Source organism: Phacochoerus africanus, chromosome 1 (assembly GCF_016906955.1).
Source record: "Phacochoerus africanus isolate WHEZ1 chromosome 1, ROS_Pafr_v1, whole genome shotgun sequence".
NCBI lineage: Eukaryota > Metazoa > Chordata > Mammalia > Artiodactyla > Suidae > Phacochoerus > Phacochoerus africanus.
In genome coordinates this window covers 54,066,575-54,093,727 of record NC_062544.1, presented here as the reverse complement: position 1 = coordinate 54,093,727, position 27,153 = coordinate 54,066,575, and the positions used below count along the sequence as shown (strand labels likewise).

Genomic DNA, 27,153 nt, shown 5'->3' with positions numbered 1-27,153 from the left:
GGATTAATCATAATCTCTGGATCATAACACATCATCATCGCTGGTTTAGCCATGGCTGCCTTTTTGTTCTTTGTTTATGGAATAAACCTCAGACTACTATTTTACTGATAAATATTCATGCAATTAGGAACATGTTGCCATTTCCAATAAGTGGCTAAACAAGAGTAGAGTCCTTGAACAGAAGTCTCCTATCTTGTTTATGTTCAAAGGCAAAATAAGGTGTTACCGACTCCATTTGCATCTAATTAGCAGGAGGTGGTTAACTGCGTATAAATATGTTTTAATTGGGAGGATTAACTAAAAATTGAATTTTCATGGCTTTAGGTGGTATATACACTAGAGGTTCATCAAAAGAGCTCCCCTCCTTCCATTCTCTATGAGCAGAAAGCCTGATCTTTACCCATGTTTAAAGCCACAAAATGAACATTTGACTACCCCGGGAAACTGGACTCTTAGACACATAATGTTTCTGTTCACTGTGTATGTAAAACAGACAGACAGATTATTCTGAAACGAATTCCTAGAGGAAAATTAGTTTAGTATGGTAGAGAGTACAGGAGTAAGACTTGGGAGACTTGGATTCTTGTTTTGCTTCTACCAGGTTGGTAATCTCAGGAAAGCCTCCCAACTTTGATGGAACTTTCTGAGGCTTCCCAGTCTATTATTATTCTACTTCATCTTGCTCAAGTCAGAAACCTGAAAGATCGTTGCTCTCTTTCTATGATCAGTTGCACTCAAATTATCAGCAAGTCTTGTTGATTCTAACTCCAAAATATATCTTTTTTTTTTTTTTTTCAGAGCCACACCTGAGGCATAGGAGTTGAATCTTCTATGCCATAGCCACAGCCACATACTATAAAATTCACCCACATTAAGTGTACAATGTTTTTTAGTATATTTACAGAGTTATGCAGCCATGTGACAATCTAATTTTAGGCCATTCTGAGAAGTTTTTGACTTAGTTCTTTGTTTTTTATTTTTTATTTATTTATTTATTTATTTGTTTATTTATTTATTTATTTATTTTTGCTTTTTAGAGCCACATCCAAGGCATATGGAAGTTCTCAGGCTAGGAGTTGAATCATACCTGCAGCTGCAGCTGCCAGTCTACACCACAGCCCCAGCAACGTCAGATCTGAGCTACATCTGTGACCTACACCATAGCTCATGGCATTGCCAGATCTTTAACCCACTGAGCAAGGCCAGGGATCAAACCCAAGTCCTCATGGATACTAGTTGGGTTCATTACCGCTGAGCCATGACGGGAACTCCCTCGACTTAGTTTTTCAATCTCCTCCCTCAGGCAGCTTCAGAATTGGCAGATGTCTTGAAGAAGAATTTTACTGTGTGCCCATAAATTTCCATTCTTGTCACTCCTAGCCTACAGAACTGCCAAAAGTTCTACTGGCTTCTCCATACCCTAGCAGCAGTGACTCTTCCCTGGGAACCAGCCTGGATTTTCAGCCTCTGCAAGTGCTGACGTCCCCATATTGGTACTTGCTCCTTTGTAAAAAGTGGTAAGATATTGCCAGGGTCATCTCATCAGTCCCTCAAGGGCTCTTAACTCTTTTCTTTTCTGGTCTTTTGCTCCTAAGCACTGGGGGACTGCAGGAAATCCCTCTCTAGTTTTCTGAGTTTAATATTTCACCCTCCTGCTCTGCATCTTTGGAATGTCAGTGTTTCAAGGGAGAAAGGGGCCATGTGCCTGGGGCCATTCACTTCTCAACTTTTACCACTCTATCCTGTACCACCAAAAGGTCCCACTGGTTTCTCTGTCCCCAGCACTGACCCCCCCCCCCGCCCCCTGCCTGTGCCTTACCCTGATTCTTGGCCTCATGTCAATGTCCAGGATCAGCATGTGTCTCCAGACAGAGGCCAATCTGCAACTCACCTCTTAGAGTTCCTTCTCTGAAATGTTATCCCCTTTAGTCCTTGTGGCTTCTGCAGCTCTCTTATGCCTAAATGTCTAATTTTAAAATTTATCTGGCTTTTCTTTTTGTTTTCAATAGTATATTGGCCTCCAGACTACTTGCAAACAGAAGTCGTTAGTCTCATTTCCTGGAAAGGCCCCAGACTCTTTCTCACTTCAGAGTCTTTTTTTTTTTGGTCATTCTAGGGTGGCATCTGTGGCATGTGGAAATTCCCAGGCTGGGGTCAAATGGGAGCTTAACCCAAAGCCACACGGGATCCTTAACTGACTGAGCAAGGCCAGGGATCGAACTCTCTTCATCGTGGATACTAGTTGGGTGCGTTACTGCTGAGCCACAGTGGGAACTCCTCACTTCAGGGTCTTTACCTGGACTATTCTCACTGTGAGCTCTCCTCATCCTCAGACTTCACAAGTGTCAGGTTTCTTCCAACTCTTTTTTTCTCATTGAAGTATGTAATAACTTATTTATTAGTAATTATTTTATTTTCTGTTTCTTCCATACTAATTTATGCTCTATGAGGATAAGAATCATGTTTGTTCCTAATAATGCTTTGAGTGAGCTCACAAATGAATAAATGCTGAAATGAATTAGTGAATGAATAATTCAAAAAAGAGAACTGGGTTTATTCTCTTAGGGAAATTATTTACTTCTGTGGTTTTTTGTGTTACTAGTAGATGACCTCTAAATTTATATTTCTAATCCATTTCATTTATTTCTCTTATGCTTTTACTTTATTCAATTAAATATATTTTGATAACTTGCTGTATCAATAGCTCTGTGCCAGTTATTTTGTGGTTTACTAAGCAGATTTTAGCATGGCTCCTTTTCTCAGGTATATTGCTATCAATTTTAGTAGACAACTAATAAATCTTCCACTCTCTCTTTATGCACAACACTGAAGCATAGAGTAAATGTTAAGTATATTATCATTACCGTTATTGCTATTGCTATTTAAACAAGTAGTCTAAGTCAAGTATACTTGAAGTGTCTCCTGAGAACTAACTTTTGCTGGTTTTCATGGGACAGGGAGCCTATGACCGAGTGTATATGAATTTAATTTAATTACTATTTACACTGTTGAGCTTAGTCTTTTTTTTTTTTTTTTTTTGTAGCATGACTTTGTGGATGAAGTTAGCAGTTTGTTGATTTACATTTTGGTGCCAGCTCATTACCTTTTTGGAGACCATAATAAATAATTCACAGACAATTTCTTCCAGTAGTGCTGCTTGAGATGATTTTGATACAGGTGATCTTTGGCATCAACTTTTGAGTTATGGGATAAATTGCTTACCCTGTAACATGGCCCATTCTTTTCTCTTTCATTTCAGTCTATCATAGTACTCTCATTTTACTCTCCACCATTTTTCTCTCCTTATTTTTCCTTCATCCCTCACTGTTTTAGAGCAGTAAATATTCTAGAAGTTATGGGTGGGAATGGAACAGTTCCCTTTACCAGTGGGTGTGGATTTCTGTAATTCCCGAGCTCAAAGTTAGAGTCAGCCAGTGCACTCAGACACGCTGGAGGACTCAAGCACAGTGTTTAAAGGAAAAAACTCAGAAAAAGTTTTCGGTAGCCATATGATCTTGTTGCACTGGCACAAGTCTGGGAAATGTGTGGAGGTCTTAAAGAGCATGTCAGAAAGTGGGAGAGGGACAGAGCTGAAACTAGCACCTGTGTTCAAGGACTCAGAAAAGGGAGGCAATACGATTCCTGTTACAAATTGCCTGCCTTGGCTCAGATAGGAAACTGTTTTCATGACTGAGTTTTAGTTAAGTGTGCGCTATTACTAAAGTTCTGGAGATTCTATTTTAGTAGCCTGGGGCAGGACGTGGTGAGGGTGTTGTCAATATTTTTCAAAAGCTCTCCAAATGGTTTTGATGTTGACCAGGTTTGGGAACCACTACTAGGAGGTTTCTTCTTGTGGTAACAATGTCTCCACTTTTTAAAGGAAGTGTCCTTACTCTGATTCAAGACCCTTTATTCTGGTAAATCAGTGGAAATTTTGAAGTTTACTTGCGGCCTTGCACTGCTTTGTTAGTTACGGTAACAACTACAGTCTCAAGAAAAATGCACACCCCCCTTCTCTCTCTCTCTCTTCTCACTTTCTTTCTCTCTCTCCCACGGGACTAATACCAGAGCTGCTTTGCTCTGCATGACCTTGCCCTCTAATCACAGTTGATTGATCTAGAAGTATTTTTCTTACTGAAGCAGGATTAATGAGAGATTTTCTTAGGGTTGGAACTTGAGACTCAGAGAACCAAAATTTATCCACTTATTATTCCCTTAAAATTTGGCTACCATGTTTTCTATTAAATCTCATCTATAGAGACAGAGAATAAAGCAGAATGCATAAAGAAACTTAAATATGTGATAAGGATACAATCTTGATAATATTCAAATCCAAGTATTTTGGAGGGTTCTAGCAGCTCTGGTCCCATGTTACGGGGTCAGAAGCAAAGAGGGAAGGATACTCTTACAGTGTGCAGGCATGGTATTGGTTTTCTGCATGGTAAAATGATTTCTCTTTAATTAAAAAAAACAAAAACCTTCAAAGTTCATGGAGAACTCTGAATCTATTATGGCTAATGATATCTGAAGTGCACCAGATGTGGTAGACAGAATAATTGCTCCACAAAGATATCCATGTCCTGATTTCAAGTATCTGTGATTATGTTACCTTCATGCAGAAAAGAACTCTGCAGAGGTGATTAAATTCAAGATCTTGACATAGGGAGATTATCCTGGATTATCTGAGTGGACCCAATGTAGTCACAGGGGTTCTTCTAAGGGCAAGTGTGAAGAGGAAAGAGAGAGAAGGAGGAAGATGTGATGACAAAGCAGAGGTTGCAGTGATAATATTTCTACATTGAAGACTGAGAAAGGGAACCATGTGCCAAAGAACCCAGAAGACCTCTAGAACCGGAAATGACAAGGAAAGGGATTTGCCCCTAGAGCCATAAGGAGGAATGCAATTCTTGCTTTTAGGTAAGATCCTTTTTGCATTTCTGACTTCCAGAACCATAAAATAATAAATATGTGTTATTTTAAGCCACTAAGTTTATGCTAATTTGTTATAGCAGCAGCATCAGGTGAAAACAAAGGCATAGTGGAGAATTTCTTCATGTTATTGGCCAGCCCTGTAGTGCCAAGGGGATGGTTTCCAGTGACTGAAGACCCCCAAGCCACGTTCCTGGGTTACTCTCATTTCAGTTGCCTATAGCTCCTTGAAGACACGTCTTATGGTCATTGATTCCAGTGCCCCTGTATTGACAGAAGAGCCTGGGCTTGAACTTGGTCTTCCTTCTTTCTTCCTGCCCAGTCACTCTCTTAGGGAAGGGAGGTGAGCAATAAAGTCCTCCCAAGACTAAAGGCATTGTCTAGAATGAAGAGCAGAAAGTCACAACAATCTGAAAAATGAGATCTCTAGTCTTGAGTAAAATGGGCATATTGATCAAGTGAAGAAGATGGCTGCCTATAATGGGCAATTTTGACCTCAGAGCTCTGCTATTAACCTCTTTCTGCTCAGGCTTTGTTATAAAGGACTTGAGGCTTGTGGACAATCAGGGCTGTGGTCACTGATGCTCAGTGTTAAAGGATGAGCTGCTGTCAGCCTGTAAGTGCAGCCAGGCCAGGAGTACTGAATGATTCGTGTTTATAGTTTAATAGAATCCAGCTTGCTTTGTTTTTCTAATATGTTCTTACCTAGGTTTTTGGCTTTATAAGAGCATCCAACTCTTCTCGAAGAGTGGGAAACCCTATTCAGTGTCTTGGGTGCCCATTATCTCTTAAATACTTATTTAAGCAGGCATTTTGGGGTGCACACCATAATTGGGTCTTGCAGTCACAAAGTCCCATTTTGGACAGAAAATGGATACGTGTTAAAATGTCCTGTGTTCCAGGGAAGATCCCGGTCCTGTGTTCTGCTTAAGTGACTGTCCCTCACTCTGAGGTGAAAAGAAGCTCTGTTTTATTTCTGAGTGTCTCCCTTCCAGACTGATACTGATGTTTAGAAATGGGGTGAGGTGGTCTGTGTCATGTACATCAATAGAAAATTAGATATTGCTCTGGGTTATTAGCTCTGCTTTCATAAGGTATAATGTCTCATACATGTTATGGTAGAAAGCTCACCAGTTCTCTCTTTTTAAATTTTTTTAAAATAGTTTCAAATTTACAGAAAAGTCTCATGAAAAACACAAGAAACTCCATATATACTTCAACGAGATTCACCAATTTGTAACATTTTGCCACTTTAATAATTCTCTCTCATATATATATATATATATTTTTCTCCCCCAGAGACATTTGAAAGAAAGATGTAATAAGATGTGGACATCATATCCTTTATTCCTATAGGCTTCACTGTATATTTCCTAACACAGAGACATTCTTTTACCTCATTATTTTGGTTATCTATTGCTTGTAACAAAGCAGTCCCAAATTAATGGTGTAAAACAACAGCTATTTTTTATTGCTCATGGATTCTGTGGGTCAGGAATTTGGAGTGAGACTAGTGGAAAATGTCTTGCTTCTGCTTTAAGCTGCCTGGAGTCTCAAGTGGGAAGACTCAACTTTCTGGAGATGTCTTAATCATCAGAATCTGGAACCGCCTAGAGCCTTCTTCTTTCACATGTCTGATGTCTGGATGGGAATATCTCAGAAGCTAAGTTGTACCTGCTGACCAGCCTCTTTGTGTCTTTTTTGTTTTGTTTTGTTTTTGAATCCCGAAAGATAGTTTTATTTATTTATTTATTTATTTAATAATTTTTTTTACTTTCCCACTGTACAACAAGGGGGTCAGGTTATCCTTACATGTATACATTACAATTACATTTTTTCCCCCACCCTTTGTTCTGTTGCAACATGAGTATCTAGACAAAGTTCTCAATGCTATTCAGCAGGATCTCCTATTCTAAGTTGTGTCTGATAAGCCCAAGCTCCCGATCCCTCCCACTCCCTCCCCCTCCCATCAGGCAGCCACAAGTCTCTTCTCCAAGTCCATGATTTTCTTTTCTGAGGAGATGTTCATTTGTGCTGGATATTAGATTCCAGTTATAAGTGATATCCTATGGTATTTGTCTTTGTCTTTCTGGCTCATTTCACTCAGGATGAGATTCTCTAGTTCCATCCATGTTGCTGCAAATGGCATTATGTCATTCTTTTTTATGGCTGAGTAGTATTCCATTGTGTATATATACCACCTCTTCCGAATCCAATCCTCTGTCGATGGACATTTGGGTTGTTTCCATGTCCTGGCTATTGTGAATAGTGCTGCAATGAACATGCAGGTGCACGTGTCTCTTTTAAGTAGAGTTTTGTCCGGATAGATGCCCAAGAGTGGGATTGCGGGGTCATACGGAAGTTCTATGTATAGATTTCTAAGGTATCTCCAAACTGTTCTCCATAGTGGCTGCACCAGTTTACATTCCCACCAACAGTGCAGGAGGGTTCCCTTTTCTCCACAGCCCCTCCAGCACTTGTTATTTGTGGATTTATTAATGATGGCCATTCTGACTGGTGTGAGGTGATATCTCATGGTAGTTTTGACTTGCATTTCTTTTATAATCAGTGATGCTGAGCATTTTTTCATGTGTTTGTTGGCCATCTGTGTATCTTCTTTGGAGAAATGTCTCTTCAGGTCTTTTGCCCATTTTTCCATTGATTGATTGGCTTTTTTGCTGCTGGGTTGTATAAGTTGTTTATATATTCTAGAGATTAAGCCCTTGTCGGTTGCATCATTTGAAACTGTTTCCTCCCATTCTGTAAGTTGTCTTTTTGTTTTCTTTTGGGTTTCCTTTGCTGTGCAAAAGCTTTTCAGTTTGATGAGGTCCCATGGGTTTATTTTTGCTCTAATTTCGATTGCTTTGGGAGACTGACCTGAGAAAATATTCATGATGTTGATGTCAGAGAGTGTTCTCTTTGTGTCTTGGTTTCCTCCCTTGAGTCTCCTCAGCATTGTCAGACTTATACACGGCAGTTCAGGGCACTAAGGACAAGTATTTCTGTGAACAAGGTGAAAGCTTTAAGGCCTTTTTTGATAGCCTCAGAGTCACATAACATCACTTTTGTACTACTTCATTAGTGGAAGCAGTCATAAGTCTGCCAAAATTCAAGGGGAGGGAAAGTAGACCTCACATCTTAATGGAAACATATCAAATAATTTGCAGCTATCTATGTAATCATTACAATAACCACAGCATAATTATAAAATCAATAAATATAGCATTGATACAGTATAGTTGGCCTCTTGAGTGCTTGAGTTAGACTAGCAAAGTTTAAAGTCTGTCCCTGCTTTTATGAACTATAGACATTGGGCAGGTAACTCTGATCTCTGATCTTTAGTCTCATCACCTTTATTTTTTTTTTAATTTTTTCATTTTTTTGTCTTTTTGCCATTTCTTGGGCCGCTCCCGCGGCATATGGAGGTTCCCGGGCTGGGGGTCTAATCGGAGCTGTAGCTGCCAGCCTACGCCAGAGCCACAGCAACACGGGATCCGAGCCTCATCTGTGACCTACACCACAGCTCATGGCAATACCGGATCATTAACCCACTGAGCAAGGGCAGGGATCGAACCCGCAACCTCATGGTTCCTAGTTGGATTCGTTAACCACTGCACCACGACGGGAACTCTAGTCTCGTCATCTTTAAATGAGGCCCATATACTTATGTCTTAGGGTGGCAGTGAGGGCTAAATAAAATACTTATGTGATGATACTGGCACCCAGTAGTGGCTTAGTAAGATTTAGGTCTCCCTTTCACCTCAGAGAATTAAATATGTCATGAGTATTCAAGAGACCTACAATTAATTACTGGTTAGTTGGGAAGCTTTAGAGGTGACTTTAGTTCTTCTGAGAAATAATGAAGAAATTAATTATACATTTAAATTGCTGCCTTATGAGTTTCCATTTCTGAAGGTTCATCTTCCTTTTGTTAGATGCAAGTTAAGAATCACTAACTAAGAGAGGGCATTCTCCATTTTTTAAAAAGTTATAGCCATTTTAAAACAAAGAACCTACACAATCAATCTACCAGCATCATGAAGGTACAAACCTCAAGAACACGACTTATTTCTGAATCAGGATACCTTTGGCTGTAAGGTGCAGAATACCCAACTCAAAAATATCTTAAGCTATGGAGAAAATGTATTATTTTATAACAAGAAGACTAGAAGGATGGATGTTCCAGAGTTGGGTAATTCAGTGGCTCAATGATTTCACAAAGGATCCACAAAGGGTTTTTTTCTTTGTCTCTACTGGGAACCTCTTCCAAACGTTGACCTAGACCACAAATGGAAACCTCCTCATGGTGGCAAGATGGTGGCAGCAGTTTCAAGCATCCCATTCAGGTATGGCAACATTCAGAAGAGACCATATCTTCCCATGAAATCTTGAAAAGTGAGAAATTTCTTCTAAGAAGTGCTCCAGAAGATGCTCTTCACATCTCATTCATCAGATTTGCCTCACCTGCACATGTCCAAACCACATGGGGAAAAGAAATGGAACTCCAATGACTGACTTAAACCAATGGTGGCTTACTTCTTAAGTCTGGTACTGGGACTGGTACCAACCTCTTCTGAAACTTTGGCTATTGGCAGGGAGCTGTATAAATTTGGGGGAGAAGGGCAATAAATATCACCTGCTAAAGTATACTAGATTTTGTTATATTCAAGCATTAGAAATTGGAATGAAGAATCCATTTTTGTATTTCTGCATCATTAGCAAATGCCCAAAGTTCTTTAGAATGCAGTTTTGATAAACAATTGGCATGAAACATAATAGGAATGATTTGGTAATCAAGAAATATGAAGTAGATTTAATTAAGTTTGAAATGCTTTTAAAAATATTAAATGTTCCTAAGATTCTAAAAAAAATTTCCTGAGTATAATAAGGAGTTTCTCAAAAGTATGTTCATCATTTTTGCATTTATGTTTCTTTTTAGTCCTAGCAGGTAAACTCTTCATGTAAGGATTTATTTCCTTTTAACTTTAATTTTCCACTAATCAATTTCTCTATAAAATGATGATGCAATTAAGAATGCATTTAAGAACTAAATATAATCACTCCCATTTCCTAATTTTAATTTGTCTTGTATTTTTTCATCCAAGCATATTAGTGATTATAGGTATTCAAAGCAATAGCAATTTTATTTACTCAGAAATGTCCACAGGAAACTGAGTGTTCTGGAATGTATTTTGGGCAAGTGAAAGAGATCAGTTTCCAGTGTCATCATGTCATCTGTTTCAGTTAGCATCAGACAAATAGGCTAAGTAGTGATGTAACAAATATAACACCCCCCAATCACAGAAAGGTTTACATTTTGCTCATGCAGCATGCCCATAGAAGTTCAATGGAGTATGGAGAACTCTGCTAATGTTAATAGTGACTCAGGGACTCAGGCTGATGGAGGAGCAACCATTTCAAATGTGCTGCAGGGAAGGGAGAGTGCAGGAGAATCTTCTTGCCAGCAGTCTCATGTTTTGTTCACAAGCTACACATGTACTTCTGGTTACATTTTATTGGTCAGAACCAATTACCTTGGCACTCCAATCTCTGGGGGCCAAGAAGTACATTCTTACAAGGTGTGGGATGGAGAGCCAGCAAGACTGGTGACTGTATATATATATATATATATTTCTTTTTAGGGCCACACCTATGGCATATGGAGATTCCCAGGCTAGGTGTTGAATTGGAGCTGCAGCAGCAGACCTATACCACAGCCATAGTAACACGGGATCCCAGCTGCATCTGTGACCAATGATGCAGCTTACAGCTACGCCAGATCCTTAACCGACGGAGTGAGGCCAGAGATCAAACCCATATCCTCATGGACACTATGTTGGGTTCTTAACCTGCTGAGCCATAATAGGAACTCCCATAGTGAGCAGTATTTTTGACAACTGCAAAGATGTGTCAGTGTGTATCACTGCCTTTCTAAGGAAGAGGACGCACTGCAAAGCAGCAATCAATCTTCAGTTGTTATAACCAAAATGGATATGCTTCCATTAGGGTGGTGCTTTATCCCCTGGTATTACTACATATACAGCTTCATGAAAGACGACAAAATCTCATCTCATGACTTTGAACTGTGCCATGTTTTTTCCCCTCATGTTAAGGGTCATGTTTTAGGTAAAATGTTACCTTTTTTGAATCTACTATGTGGCTGCATACTGGCCGGGTGATTTCAAACAAGTAATTCTTGGAGTGTATTTCCAGCTGCCCAGTCTAATTTCCTCTCCACTTTCTAATCATGGGTCTTCTGTCCACATTGCTTTCCTTTTGTAGATTGTCAGGTTTTTAATTGCAAACGTTGGGTCATCTCCATTTATTTGGTATGAAGAGTGATTCATTCTGAGCCAGGGGTTGAGCCACAGCCACTGCAGAAGCAACGCCAAGTAGTTATGTTATGACCCACACGGGAAGTCCTGAAGAGTGATTCATTCTAAAAAGAACTTAAAACCTTTGTTGCTGATGTTGATTGTCACAGGCATCCCTGCATGAGGACAGTGAACAGCAAGCCTGTTTTTTCAGCTTGGTTATTTGAGATACTTAGTCTGCACACTCCAGCCATTTCTCTCCCCTGAACAGTCTAAGTAAGCTCATGGGCAACTTAATAAATCATGCTTCAATGGCAGGAATGGCAATAGAGGAAATGTCTCAAGTGACAGGAAGTAAAGGGAGAAGTCCAGTCACTCTTCTCCATTGGTTTTTAATAATAATAATAGTGAGTTAGCTGGTATTGTTCCCATTTTCACATGAGGAAACAGTCTCAGATGTTTGTACAAATTCGGTTACTCACTGTCTCCAACTGCTATAAAACTTTGAGAATTTAGGTTTGATTTTATTTTATTAACTGCCCAGTTGTTTTTTTTAATTCCCTAAAGATGTTATCTGTACCTGTAGTTTTTAAATCACTTCCTATTGTGGCGTATTACTGGTTGAGGTATACCTTTAAAATATTCCCAGTACACTGTAAACCTCTAAAATCTTTGCACAGCTGTAGATCTAACTCTTGTGCCCTAGCAAGGAGTCAGACAATGTTTGTGAATGAATGAATGCATGTGGTGCTTACACATCCAGCTGAAAGATACTACCTGCCTCAAGTGCACAAATCCAAACCATTTAATCTGATTTGAATTCCAAGGCCAATTTATCATCAGTTTTCTATGAAAGCAGAATTAACGAGGTGTTTTTTCTACCTAACTAGAAGAGAACATTTTAACAATGATTTTTGTGATGAATTATGTTTTTTTAAAAAAATGCATGATGATTGTAGAAAATTGAGCAAACACGGGAAAATATAAATAAGAAAATAATAAAAACAACTCCAAATTCCACACACAATTTTAAAGGCATGTATACACATGCAATGTTTTGTTTGCTTTAAAAAATTTAAATTATAGTTGATATACAATGTTCTGTAAATTTCTGCTGTAAGCAAAGTGCCCCAGTTATACATATATATACATTCTTTTTGTCATGTTATCCTCCATCATGTTCCATCACAAGTGATTGGATATAGTTCCCTGTGCTATACAGCAGGATCTCATTGCTTATCCACTCCAAATGCAATAGTTTGCATCTACCAACCCCAAACTCCCAGTCCATCCCACTCCCTTCCACCCTCTCAAATCTGTTCTCCATGTCCATGGCGACCACAAATCTGTTCTCCATGTCCATGAGTTTGTTTCTTTTCTGTAGATAGGTTCATTTGTGACATATTTTAGATCCCTGATATGTGATATCATATGGTATTTGTCTTTCTCTTCCTGACTTACTTAGTATGAGAGTCTCTAGTTTCATCCATGTGCTGCAAATGGCATTCTTTTGTTCCTTTTTATGGCTGAATAGTATTCCATTGTGTATGAGTACCACATTTTCTTAATCCATTCATCTGTTGATGGACATTTAGGTTGTTTCCATGTCTTGGCTATTGTGAATAGTGCTGCAATGAACATAGGAGTGCATGTATGTTTTCAAAGGCATGTATACATATACATGCAGTGCTATATATGCTTAGCATGCTATGTATGAAGCATACATAGCATTGCAGTCTGGTTTTTAACTTTATTATATCCTTAAAAATATTTTTTAAAAGCATGCTTGTAGGTGGTTTCATACTGTTTCATCATATGGAGGGAGCATAATTTATTATTGGATATTAGGTTCTATCCTTTTGAACTGTTATAAATAATGTTGCAATGAACATCTTTCCATATAGATCTTTGTGAGCATGATACTCAACGTATTGTCCATCCCTTGGAGTCCTTTGGTGAGTGACACGCACTTCTACTAACTGACATTTGACACGTGGAGCTAAAGCTGTGCAGCCAAAACTTGTCAAGAAGACAAATAGTGTAGCAGTGGCCGGTCTCATGCTCACAACATAAGATGGATCCAACTATAATTCTGCAGCCATTTGTTTGGTTAGAAGCTGGATGCCTCATTGATTACATGAATGATATGTTCCCCAAAGAATGAAGGTGACCTTAGCGACAGCCAGGCATGTAGAATCCAATTCATCAAGCCTTGGGATATTTGGTGCCCAACACCATCCAGGTTCTCATTACTCACAATGAGAATTTAGGAAGGGACATGGATTCGTTTCAGCTTGTGCGTGCTCTTCTGGAAACAACAGAAGAGGTTGGTCTTTAGAACTAAGGAATGTTGATTGTAGGAGTTGCAGGCTTTTGTAGAAAGAGTGAAAAGAGTAACAATTTGGTCTAAAATTTAGTGAGCTTTACTCAAGATGGCCAAAAAGGAAATCTTTGGTTAGGACTGGAAAAATCATAGTCTCAGACTTCTGCTTAGAGGACATCTGAGACATATAGCATGTGTATTTATTAAGTTCTTTAGAGCGGGGTCTCATTTATTTTGTCAATGTCTTGCAGAATGAATGAAAATTAAAGTCCATATTAAAAAAAAAGGATCTGAATTGGTTTCCAGTTACTTTGGCCATAAGCTTGATTGCTTAGCATTCATCTCTAATAGCCTAAGAGGATAAGGCTTTTTACCTTAGATCTAGAATATATTTAATCTTCTAGAACAGCATTGGAGATTCTAGGTCCAAATCCCAGGTGTTTAATGTGTTTATTTTTGTTCTCTGCTTCATGATGACAATTTTATCACTAGCTCTTAACACTTATTGTATTAAATTGCTATATTAATACTAATGTCAGTGTTTGGAGAAATTCAACTGGTAAATGGAATGCAAATTAGCCAACTTTAATGGATTTGTGCACTCAAAAATTCCTTCGAAACAAAGGTAAATAAAGTGGTAAAAACACCAACTAATCACCATTAACAGGGAAGACTGCTATAAGTAAAGGAATAAAATACTTTAAGGCAAGCAAGCATGACTAATTTTAATCAAACAATATGAATGTAATAGCAGATATAAACCTTTGAATGTAATATGGAGTATAAACAGGAAACATTTTTTTCCCCAATCACAGTGCTGTGAGTTGAGTTGTATCTGCAATAAAAGGTAAATTGAAGTCCAAACCCCTGGTACCTGTGAATGAAACCCTATTTAGGGCTTCGCAGATGTAATCTAGTTATAACATGAGTCATTAGAGTGGCCTAATCCAACAAGACTGCTGTCCTCATAAGATAATGCAGATTTGGGTGGACAGACATGCACAAAAGGAAGGCAATGAAGATGTCCATGAGATGATGGAGGTGAAGACTGGGGTGATGCACCTACCGAGGAATGCCAGTGATTTCTCGTAAACACCAAAAGCAAGAAGAGGCAGGGAAGGGTTCTCTCCTATGGTTTTCAGATGGAACATGTCCCAGCAGACAGATTGCTTTGAGATTTCTAGCCTCCAAAACTGTAAGACAATATGTTTCTACTGTTTTAATCCACCCAGTTTGTGGTACTTTGTATGGTAGCCGTAATAAATTAATAATAATTATAGTTCTCTCTATATTCTGCCAAATCCCATTTTTCTCTTGCCTCAATTAAGTCTTGAACAGACCACACAGATTTCTGGTCAGTTACTATTTCTAAAAGTCAGTCCAGTTTAAATCTCTAATCTCACATCCAATTTACATCTCATATCCGTCCCTACCTTTAGCATCAGCCAGGCTGGAGGGTCATAGGACTGTGGTAAGGGATGGATGAGGACTGTTCTTGCACATTTCTAGCCCCTCATAGACATGGGGCAGAAGCATGTCTCATTCTAGGACACCTTCAGCCCCTGCATCTGCTGGGTCTGGTTCTCTGGTGTTGAAGTGGACTAGGAGAGACGGCAGGAGTTTATAGAACAGTCAGCAAATGGGATATCTTCTCCAGACTTGTTCTTGCTAAATCTGCTTCTGTGTTATTGGTGGCCTCTGGGTTTCCTTGTGGTGGCGTTTTGCTTTACTCCTACTCACAGTGGTCCCCAGAACTTCCGGAGAGAGAGGTAGCTACATCTCCTTTGGTGCTCTCCATAGATTCAAGTCCAAGATGCAGGATGGCCTCAGAGCACCTGTCTTTCCTCTTCTTTGTGCTCTTCTCTATGGAGCCATGAGAACCACCAAAGTTCTTCACTCCCTGCCTAAGCTGTGGGACTGAGATGGAGAAAGGGCTGCACCCATCTTTTACACAGTAATGCCACACCACTCCCTTCTCACTTTGGTGGGGACCAAGAGCTCAGCACCTTGCCTTCAGCATGCCCTAGGCAGGAAGTATTCTCATGTTCGTGTAAGAGGTAACTCCCCTGGTATGAATCCTTCCAGAACCTTCTCCAGCAATCTGTTCACCACTGGCAGCTCTGAGATTCCACAGCCTCCAGCCAGCAAGTACAGCACTGTATATTCTGGATGTAGGGGCCCCAGCAAATGACTCTATTAAGGCTTTGGTTGCTTGGCTTCAATGGTTACTTGCAGCATACTCGTCCTCCACACGAAGGGGAGGAAAGGGACCTCTGGGAGGTAATAGGACTCTCACTGTGGGCACTGGCCCCTGTGCTTGCTGGTCCCATGGTTCCCCATCCTCTCCCAGTACTGCTGTATGGCCTGGAAAGTTGTGGGGCTGATGTGAGTTGGTAGAGTAGAACCAAGTCAGTCCTGAGCAGTTTCTTGACTCAAGAGTGGCCTGCATCACTTTTGTAGTGAAAAGGGAGTGATGTGGCCTGATCGGGGAAAAAAGATGGGTTACTGACTCCAGGGCAAAAAACAATTCCCACTCAATTGCCATTATATCAGGAAAATGTGTTTTCTGTTTCTAGGTTTTTCCCTTCCTCATACTTCTCCTTTGAAACTGTAAGATGTTTTAGATTTTTTGCCACGATCTTATGATTAATGAGATGGAAGAGGAGTGACATTTAATGTACAAGGCTAATGAGGGTGCTGCTAGGTGGCAGTGACTCATAGCCTCCTCCTATTGGGTGGGAATCCCAGTGAGTTTTAGAGGAAGGGAATCTGCTTCCACTCACCTGCTCGGAGACTGGCTGGCTAACAGTTTGAGATCAATTACATTAGTAATTGGTTTAGCTGTTGGTTGGCTCCATTTTTAGACTAAGTGGTCTCAAAATGAGACACTGCTGATCATTAACAGCAAAACTACTTGGAAAGTTGCTAGAAATACAAATTCCCAGGCTCCACCCCAGAGCTATTGAACCAGAAACAAGGGGTGGGGCTCAGGAATCTGTATTAACAAATGTTCCAGGTTATTCCAATGTATACTCATGCTTGAAAACCCACTGTTCCAAAGATATTTCTCTTCCTCGGTTCCAAATGACACCTTAGAGAGGGGTGTTTACTTGGTATGGGCTAATATAAAACATATGACTTAGCTTAAAAATTATTCCCTTAAAATTCTTTGATGACTTTCTATCCATCAAACAGTGTAGTTTAAAAGGTTTATGATGCACTTTAGATGAAGCAAAGTTTCCTAAGAAGGAGAAAACTCCAGAAGTTGATTAACTACTTTAAGGAAAGCAATTTCCACTTGAATCCAGTCATCCTTACTTGATGCTTATTAACTATGGCATATTTCCTTGTGGTAAGATGAGGTTTAAGGAAGGGACTCACCTTTCCCTATGTTGTTTTCTCCGTAGCAATTATTACCATCAAACATCCTATATAATTTTATGCTTCTTTTATATTTTGTATGTCTTCCTCCACATGAATGGGAGCTTCCTGAGGGCAAAGGATTTCGTGTGTTTTACTCAGCACTTTAAACAGTACTGGGGTACATAGTAGACATTCACAATTTTTTGTCGAATTAATGCATGAAGTTTCAGTTTCAAGAATGTATTTTATAAGCAGTTCGAGACTTCTATGTTTATTGATTCATTGAAGAACATTAAGGTTTTTGTACTTCATAAGGTCATTAGAAGTGCCATCATTTTAGTGCCACATGAACAGAATAATTTACTAGACTGATGTGAAAGTTATTACCTAGGGGTGTGGACTAGAATTGGATAGAGGAGAAGACACAAGAAGCAGGGAGAATAATTACATGAAACTAACACAAAAGAATTTATGTCAGTAACTCCTGGATGTGGCAGTCTGCTGTTTATACAAGAGCATCTCTGTAGGGATTATTTTTGGACAGTAAATCTGTTTATCAAGATTTCAGTTAGACCTACATTTCCCAGGATAAAGTATTTCCATTTTCCTGAGGGCACATCTTATGGCTCCTACTTCACAGATGTTCATGGTTCTTGTGCTCGTTGATGATCCCATTTTGACGCAGTAGTGTTGGTATCCACCCTTGAAACACTGGAAGGGCAATAGGCAGATGCACTTGGAGGTGGCGGCTGCAATGAAAGAGATAGCACGACTCACCACAGTTCTTTAGGGTTTGATTGTACCTAACTTGTCCCCAGAACAGTGAGCTCTTTGGTGGCAATGAATGAGAATGCTGGAACAAAGGCAATGACCCCAAGGACCCAACTGTGGTTGAATGGAGTGATCTGGATGTAAGAGAGGAGAATGCACTGCTCTCCCAGTAAGATGCAGGAGCTGGGCTGTCCTGACAGCCCCCTCACTCACTGTCCACATCCAAACAGTTGCTACATTCTCTCCATCCATTGCCACAATGTCTTCAGTCTGTCCTTCCTTGGCACCACCTGAGAACACTTAAATAAGTTTTCATTTATTTAGCATGTACTAAGAAACCACATAATACGACAAGAGCTTTACATATTTTATTTTGCTTAATCCTCACAACAAACGGTATGAACACTGATATTCTACCGATGTGGAAACTCGGCTCAGAGATGTTAAGTGGTTTTCCCATGGTCTCAAAATTAGTAAGTGGTAGAGGCAGGTTTTACATCATAAGTGACTCGCAGGCTTGGGCTCTTATAACTCAGTGCCACATTTGTTTGTATATTTCCAGAATATTCCCGAGTTATGACTGGCAGTCTGGATATTTAATAAGAGGTTAAATTGAGTGGTTCTTTTATGAGTCCTGGTTTCAAAACCACTCAATCATTTCATAGTTCCTATAAATCTTGCTGTTCATTAAAGAGTTTTAAAATGATTATTTAGGGGTAAAGTAACCAAAGCTAAGTATATTAAATAAATTTTGAGTAAAGGGACATAGGCTTACTTATATAAATGCATGTTTTAGTCCAAGGTCCTCCATAGTTAGATCCTCAACATCCCCTCTCAACATTATCTTCTCTACTTTTTCCATCCAGAGAGTGACTCCCTCTATTTCCCTATCAAGATTCCAAGGGTCCTCCAGTTTTTGTCCTTTGCCCATGTCATCCCCTTCTTTTGCAGGATGATGTGTTCTTTCCTTCTTCCCCCTGCATGTCTAGTGTATACAAGTCTTGCTTCCTTCATGAAGCATTTCATAGCCACGTACCCCCACACCAATGTTTTTTTTTTAACCAAACTTTAATGGTGCAAATTTGTCAGTACTACATTTTTATTGTTTCTTGTTAGCTTTTCATGTCTTTCCCTCAAGACAGTTATAAGTGCTTTGCTGGAGAGCAGTAACTATGACTCATCCATCTGTTTGTCCCATTCAACTCTTAACAAGGTGCTCAATGAATTCTGCTCCATCAGTTGGTTTCAATTCTGATTTGGGGTGCAGGTATCAGTATTCAAAAAGAGATGTATTTGATGGATCTGGGATAATTGATGTTGCCAAAATAGACAAGTCAGCCTGAGAATCAAGCTCTAGCTTCTTTTTCACAGATACCAGCTCTTTCTCATGTGTCTTAACTGATGGGAGCCAGTAGGGAAAGGAAATGGGGAGAGACTCATAAGCACATAAGCTTCCTGTCCTTGGTAGGAAGCATTTCACAAAAAAAAAGCATGAGTTTCCCTTTGACATCTTTTGTCAACCAGCCAGAGAAGATTCTAGTTGGGAAAGTCTTCATTATTGGAAACTATAGGGTTTGGTGAAGGACAGGTAACGTAACTTCTCTGTTCCACTGCTAGAGAAGATGTCAGGTTTCCAGCCTTGTGGAAAGGCCATAGTCACCACATTATCAGTATGGCTATGGTGTAGATGCTCTTAGCAAGAGTAATTTTCATACTATCGGCACAACAAGGCCCTTCCCATCACTTCCAATAATGCATCCCCCCTGCACTCCCCTACACTTGGTTCTCAGGCTTCCACCCTTATGAAACCCTTCCAGGTCAGAAGACTTTTCTCTCTCCTACAACCATGAGCAATTTGAGGGTACAAAGTTCCTTTATCATCGTACCCCTCACCTCACTTTGTACATTGACCTCAGCATACTGGATACTAAATGGGGCTTATCGAATAAATCCCCTCCCCTCGGTCGATGGTGGATATTTTTGAAGTTGACACAACATTTAATAGTCATAAACATAAACTCTTTTAGAAGCATATTGCATTCTAACTTGAAAAGTGAACTTCTTGTTACTTGGGAATTCCATTTCAAACTTTTTCTCATTTCATTTTAGACAGAGGGGGGAAAAAAGCAGCAAAGTACACAACGTAATCAAGAACACAATTTAATCAAGGTGACATTCAATTCAATTCAAAATTAATAATATCCCAATGTGCCCTGAGTGGATTGGGTATAAAACACATTTTTAGTTTTCTCTCTTTATAAATGCTATGGTTTATACATCAATGCTATTCTGTAGTGCTATACAAACAGAAATCTCTGTGACAGTGATTTTTGCTTAAGTTGCTGGCACAGGCAGATCATATCTTTAGGGGGAAAATGCTCTCAGTTTTTTGATTGTGTGTAGGATCAAAGGATATTTTAAACGACTTAAATATCTTATTAAGAAATGTTAATGTTTTAGTTTGAATACTCCAAGATATTCTGCTGACTTGAGCAATATTGCTTAGGTATTTAAACTTTTTATGTTCCTTTTCTCAGAAAAATTTAGATTCATGGAGACTGTAGGATTTAGATACATGTACAGCATAGGGCTAACAGTAAAAGTAGATTTTGATGAAATCATAAGCCATGGATTATTTGTTATTCAGATTTGAAAGGAATAATTTGTGGGAAAGGTAAAAGAAAAGAAAAGGGCAATCCTTTGCAATAGAAGAGTGCCCTAAAGGCACTTTCTCCGTGATAAATAAGGAAGAATAGAAGCTAACACTGGACACATCCCCAAATACCTGAGCTGCCCCTCCCTGCTGTCCAAACCCCTATTATTCTCTGTATGTATTTTTGACAGCAATGTTCTTAACATTATAATTTTTAGAGAAAAAGTCATATTGTCAATATGCAGTTTAAATAAATACATAGTTTTATAGTACTTTTATCTCTTTTGTATCACAAATTATTCTCTCTGAGAGAGATGTCAGTTGGTCAATGGAGTTGGTCTTGCAGTGAAAAAATGAATAGTAAAATTTACCTACATGATGACTTAATAATAATCAGAGTTAGGCAATGCATGTATCGGGCCTGGTTGGCTGTCTCTTATGTGAAATTGCCTTGTTGGGATATGGCTTGAAGGTCGGGAGCCCCAGACATTGACCTGCTGAATCGCCACCATCAGATAGCCTGCTGATTGTGCCACCATGATGACCCTCTGTAAGGGATTCAATCCCACCAACTGTCAAGGCAGCTGGGTCTTTCCTTTCTTCTTTCCTTTCTCCCTTCCTTCCTCTCTTTCTCTTTTTCTTTCTTTCCTTCTTTCTTTCTTTCCTTCCCTCCCTCCCTCCCTCCTTCCTTCCTTCTTTTTCTTTCTTTCTCTCTTTCTCTCTTTTTCCTCTTTCTTTCTTTCTTCTCTTTCTTCTTCTTTCTTTCTTTCTTTCTTTCTTTCTTTTCTTTCTTCTCTTTCTTTCTTTCTTCCTTCCTCCTTCTTCCTCCTTCCTTCTTCCTGCCTTCCTCCTTCTGTCCGTTCTTTCTTTCTTTCTTTCTTTCTTTCTTTCTTTCTTTCTTCTTTCTTCTTTCTTCTTCTTTCTTTCTATTTCTATCTTGAAATATAGTTGATTTAGAATGTTGTGCTTATTTTCTGTACAGCTAATATATATATGACCCAGTTATTTATACACACACACACACACATGCACACATGCACACACACACACATGTTCTTAGGGAGTTGGATTTTGATAATCAGCTTTAAGTGGATCAGAAAGAACCTGGGTTTAAGTTACAACTTGAAGAATATTAAGCTGAAAAGTGAGAAGCCAAGGGTAATAATAAAGTTTTTGTCTTTGTTTCTGCAAAAGTAAGGTGGTTTCAACAAAAGTTAGATGTTAACAATGTAATAAGTTTCCATTGCTTACTTTATGCCTCAATTTAAGTTGATTTTTTTGATGTGTCACAAGGGAAATCTAGCTGCCTATTTGAGTTCTGTTAAAGCCTAATCTTCAACCCCTATTTATGTATTATATGACGCTTAGTTGAACTATTTCAGGTTCCAATTTCATCTTAGAGTGAATGCACTGCTGTGAAATTTCTGCTTTTAAGCAATTCACAAATGAAGTGCCAATAGGCAATACATTTACAGAAAATGGAAATGTAATGCCACCTCTTAAGCATCAAATAGGCAGAGATATAAAGGGGTAATAGCTTGGTGAGGGTGTGGAAGGTAGTCTGTATCACAAGTAAATATGAATATGATGTGATAAAATGTTTCTGGAAAGCAAGTTGATACATTGTACCAACAAAGACTTTATATTTTACAATAAAATTTACCTAGAAATTTCATCTTCTAAGGTACAGTCTAAGGAAATAATATTCAATTATAGATTTATCTGTGATAGATTTTTCTACTACAACACTGTTTTTAACAGCAAAATCTTGGGAAAAAAATCTAAATGCCTAACTGAAGATTGATTTAAAAAAAATCACAGAATGTCCATATAGGCTTTTGCAGACATTGAAAATTACACGAAAGAAAAATATATGATGACATGGAAATAGTTTCATGGTATATTAAATGTAAAAGAACAATTTGTAAAATAAAATGTAGCTCATGATCTTATTTTTTTTTCTTTTTAGGGCTGCACCCACGGCATATGGAGGTTCCCAGGCTAGGAGTCTAATCGTAACTACAGCTACTGGCCTACACCACAGCCACAGAAACACCAGATCCTTAACCCACTGAGCAAGGCCAGGGATGGATCCTGCAACCTCATGGTTCCTTGTCGGATTCGTTTTCACTGTGCCATGAAGGGTTTCCATGATCCTGTTTTTTTTTAATGTGTAACATAATCCATGCCACTCCTGGGGTGTGAGAGGCCCCAGGGAAAATTTTTTATGGGATGGGTTTTTATACAAGAAATTAAAGTCACTCTGAATTAGTTCAGCACCATATTAGTAGTCTGATCTCAAGCAATTTTAAGAAATACTACCCTGCTAGCTGGTGGCTCACTAGAGTGCTCTCTGGGAATGAGGGGCTAACTCTGAGCCAAGGATGACTCTAGAGGTGAAGTCCCAGAGCTCCTTGAAGCATCTGGTTGACCCCCTGCAGGGGGGGGAGAGAAGTAATAGAATGTGGGAGAATGAATGTTCCACGAGGGAGAAGCCATGCCTGGTCCCATGAGGGATGGTGTCTGGGCTCAAGGCATCCTGCCTGTATTAACACTGCCAGCTTTGGCTGATCCCAACCCCTGCAAGAGGACTTCATAATATTTGAGGCAAATGTTTCTGACACATGTTTTGTTTATCCATGATAAAACCCAGTCTATATTTAGAGAAATATAAGATAGATGGATCGATACAGATACGTAGATATATAAAATATACATATATTCCTTTTCAGATTCTTTTCCATTTTAGGTTATCACAAGATACTGAATATAGTTCCCTGTGCCACACAATAGGTCCTTGTTATTTAAATATTTTATATAGTAGTAGTGTGTAGCTGTTAATTCCAAACGCTTAATTTATCTCTTTTCTCCTAAAGTAGTTATTTCTAGTTGCAGGTGGGTTCTATTTTTGCCTTATATTTAAATCATTTCATAAAATTTTTTTACAATGAAAAGGAATTATTTTGAGGAAGGAAAGGTTATTTTTGAGGAAGAGTGTATAAATGCAAGTGGGATAAACTAGCTGAGGTAAAGGTTAAGTGGGAACATTTCTAGTATGGGTCACCCCTGGAACTTACCTGAACATTTTTCCCAGCTGTAGCAGGTATCATAGCCACAGGATTCATTCTTTGTGCTACTGGATGAAAGTTTTATCCTTTCAAGACCCCATTCCAACTGTGGACCATCTTGGCACGAACCAATATGTAGAAATTGGAGTTGCTGATTATTTAAACATTTCTCGGCCAAAAACTTACAAGCAGATGAAGTAAAGTAATGATTGGAGTCTGTATCAAGCACACAGAGATCTTCTGAATGATGGCTGTCCAAGAGAGAAAAACAAGAATTTATATATGAAGTCTAGAAAAGAAGAGATGGCATGTAACCACTCATTTGTTAATTTGCCATTCAGTTATCTCCTCCCTGTTTCCCCCTCTGCCCCTGTATCCAAATTCTCTGCTTTCAGTCTTTCACTTCATTTTGCATGCTCTGGGATTCATCTTTCTAAAATTTCACTTTAAGCTTGGGACTACTCCTTATTATCCTCAAATTAAAGTCTGAATTCTTAAATTCTGATAATCAAAATCTTCCATATTTTGAATCCAATCAACTATCCTTTCTAGAATCACTTTCCCATCCTCCTTAATTCCTCTTTATCATCTAAACTGACAAGATTATTCTTCCTTTGCTATGACCTACTCAATGAGTGGTACATCATCTCTCCTCTCTGCCTATCTGTGGCTACATCAATTTCCAGTTACATTTTGAAGCTAATTCTGATCAACCTAGCATATGGCAGTCTGTATCTCCTCTGAACTCTTTCTAACACTCATTAGTTGCAATACCAGAGTCTAATATATACTTAAATAGCTTTGCAAGTGTGTTTGTTTTGTGATTCAGAGAATGAGATTTTAAGTCACTCTCTGGGTAATTTGTTAAGTCCAAGTAAATGGATGGGTTCTGCTAACAAGAGGTTAGTCATAGTCCTTCTAGTGCTGAGAGGACAAGAACTCCTTGATTACTCCAAATTTGAGTTTCCTGTCTGATGTCAACTTTTGAGTTATCCGTCAGTGCACCAGCCTGTAAAACTGTTTCCAGGAACTGAAGCCCATAGCCGAGAACAAAAGGCCACTTTCTAAGTTCAGAGAATTCAAGCTGTGGGGCCAGCCACTCTCACAAACAGCTTCAGTGCTCTATAAAGAACTCAGAGCTATAGAAAAGGGATAGAGAGGCAGGACTGAGCTGAAATTCAAGCAGTTTCAGAAGACAGTCTGTATTCTCATGGTTTGGTATTGAAAAGATAAGAAAAGAAGTTTCTTCCAAGTTAAATGGACAACGTGAATGTGGTAAGCATTCCTTAGAAGACCATCTGCTGGGTGACGGGGCTTCAGCTGCAAGAAGTTCATACCAGGTGGCCCACTTGTGCCTAATACTGAGGAGGGTAGAGAGTTTCACCTTTGGGATGAATTATGTGGATGGAATTTTATGGGAAAAGACCCTGTCGTGGTCTCATATAATAAATAAACAAATAAATGGATCCCTATAAGTGCTCTTTCACCTGTAGGTCAGAGGAATATGAGAGCTAATCAGTACGAAGAGTAAAGTATCACAACCGGACACAACTTTCATTCATTCCCTTCCTCAGTAATTTAACTCTAATTTTATTCAAAGACGCTTTTGCATCCAGCCAAAGGATTGCATTTCCTAGACTCCCTTACAGACCCTGTGGCCATGTGAATAAGATAAGAGTAATGAGATGGAGCAGGGATGAATCCCAAGACTGGCCCCCCACCCCACCCCCTGCTTAAAAAGAGAGAATGTAGAGTTCCCACTGTGGCACACTGGGTTAAGGATCTGGTGTTGCCATGGTGTAGGTTTCAGCTGAAACTCAGATTTGATTCCTGGCTTGGGAACTTCCATATGCCTCAAACATGGCAGAGAGAGGGAGAGGGAAAAAGTGTCCATTATTTTTGTCTTCCTTCCTTTGTATTCCAACAGAGAAATCTTGGACCATGAAAGAACTTTAAGAATATGAGAAAAGACAACTTTACCTCACTAAAAATAAATAATCAGCTATACTTCAATGAAAAATAAAGTATGAATATTAGATTAAAAAAAAAAGAATGGCAGTACAGAGAGAAGGAAAGAGCCCCAGTCCTACCAGAAATGAAACATCATACCATGCCTAGACTGCCTCCCCCTGCATTTATTTTGTGAGATAGAGACACAAAATTTTACCTTAAGGTGCTGCTATTTTTGGATTAAATTCCCCTGAAATAGCCCTTAGATTAATAAGCAGCCTCGACACTCCTGGGTTTATTCATATGAAAAGAGGCAGTTATAGCAGCAGAGTCATAGAAATCACATGAGGATATGTCATTTTTCTTTTCTTTTCTTTTCTTTTTGTCTTTTTGCCTTTTCTTGAGCCGCTCCCCAAGGCATATGGAGGTTCCCAGGCTAGGGGTCCAATCAGAGCTGTAGCTGCCGGCCTACACCAGAGCCACAGCAACGCGGGATCCAAGCCACGTCTGTGACCTATACCACAGCTCATGGCAATGCTGGATCCTTAACCCACTGAGCACGGCCAGGGATCAAACCTGCAACCTCAGGGTTCTTAGTCAGATTCGTTAACCACTGAGCCACGACAGGAACTCCCATTTTTCTTCATGCTTTCTGCCCCTTGTGTGGAAGAATAAACTGACAAACAGATGTGTGTGTGTGTCTGTGTGTGTGGGTGTGTGTGTCTGTGTGTCTGTGGAAGTCCATCATCACACTACTTTCTCTAGTCCAATCTTTTGGATCATAATCTTGCCCTACACTTAGGGGGAAGGAGAAGGTTTTGAAATCATTGAACCTGAGGTTTTAAACTGGACAAGAATGAGACCTTTTTAGTAGCCGAAGTCATGCAAACTTAAGGAACAAAGGCAGAGAGATAATTAAGAGTGTTTGCCACCCAGTGGGGAAGGAGGAATTCAGCAGAACACGGGGGGTATCAGTTATGTGAAGAATTAATACATTTTATGTTTATGCTTCAAGAAGCTCAGCTCCTTCATTAAGCTGGTTATAATAGACTAGTTATTCCAGTTTCTCAACACAGTCCTTAGAGTATTTCTTACCTGCAGTCTTCTTCTGGAGATATGCAAACACATTCAGATCCCAACTGCTTTTGTCCTGGTTGACAATGGCCCTTTAAGCGTGTCAGAAAATCTGAAACAAAAGGAAACAGAGAAAAGAACAACGCGCAGCATGGATTTCAAGGGATAAGTCTGAATTTAGGAGAAAAGGCAGCAGTGAAAGGTTCTCATTTATCTCATGGAGTGAGAGCATTCATTTTGGCTTTTCCAAGTATGTCATCATGATATAGTCCATCTGAAAAGCCCTCCCTAACTCTCGTGAGGAGCTGTCATTTTCCAACCTAAAACTGTTGTTAAGTTCAAAGAACTAAAGAAAATGGAATTAATGAGACTTGTGTTCATTTGTTTTTCAAATACTTATTGAATGACTATGATTTTCCAGCAAGGTGATAGATTCTGGGGAGAGTAGATTGAGCAAAATTTGACTCAGATCCTGTGCTCACATAGCTTCTAGTCTTGTGGGGCAGACAGACATTAACCAAACACACATACTAGTACAAATAGAACTGCTGCTGCTCTTAAAGAGAAAGCATATAATCAAGAAAATTGATGTAGCTAGGAAGGTTACAAGCAGTAAAATGGGGAAAGGAAATGTGTTTGAAGCAAAAGAAACATCAGTTATGAAAGTGCTCAAAAGAGAGATAATATATGACTTTCTTGGAACTGAAA

General features: G+C 39.2%; 1 protein-coding gene across 1 annotated transcript in view; it reads right to left on the bottom strand.

The window, feature by feature from the left end:
* Nucleotides 1-17,184: 17,184 nt before the first annotated feature.
* The window catches only part of C6 (complement C6), a 97,490-nt gene continuing 87,521 nt past the window's right edge, over nt 17,185-27,153 (bottom strand). The window contains exons 17-19 of the mRNA XM_047766473.1: nt 26,467-26,557; nt 23,431-23,672; nt 17,185-17,678 (exon numbers count right to left, since the gene is read on the bottom strand). Coding sequence (XP_047622429.1) covers nt 17,494-17,678; nt 23,431-23,672; nt 26,467-26,557 — 518 coding nt within the window. The 3' untranslated portion in view covers nt 17,185-17,493. The remainder of the gene's footprint in view (nt 17,679-23,430; nt 23,673-26,466; nt 26,558-27,153) is intronic.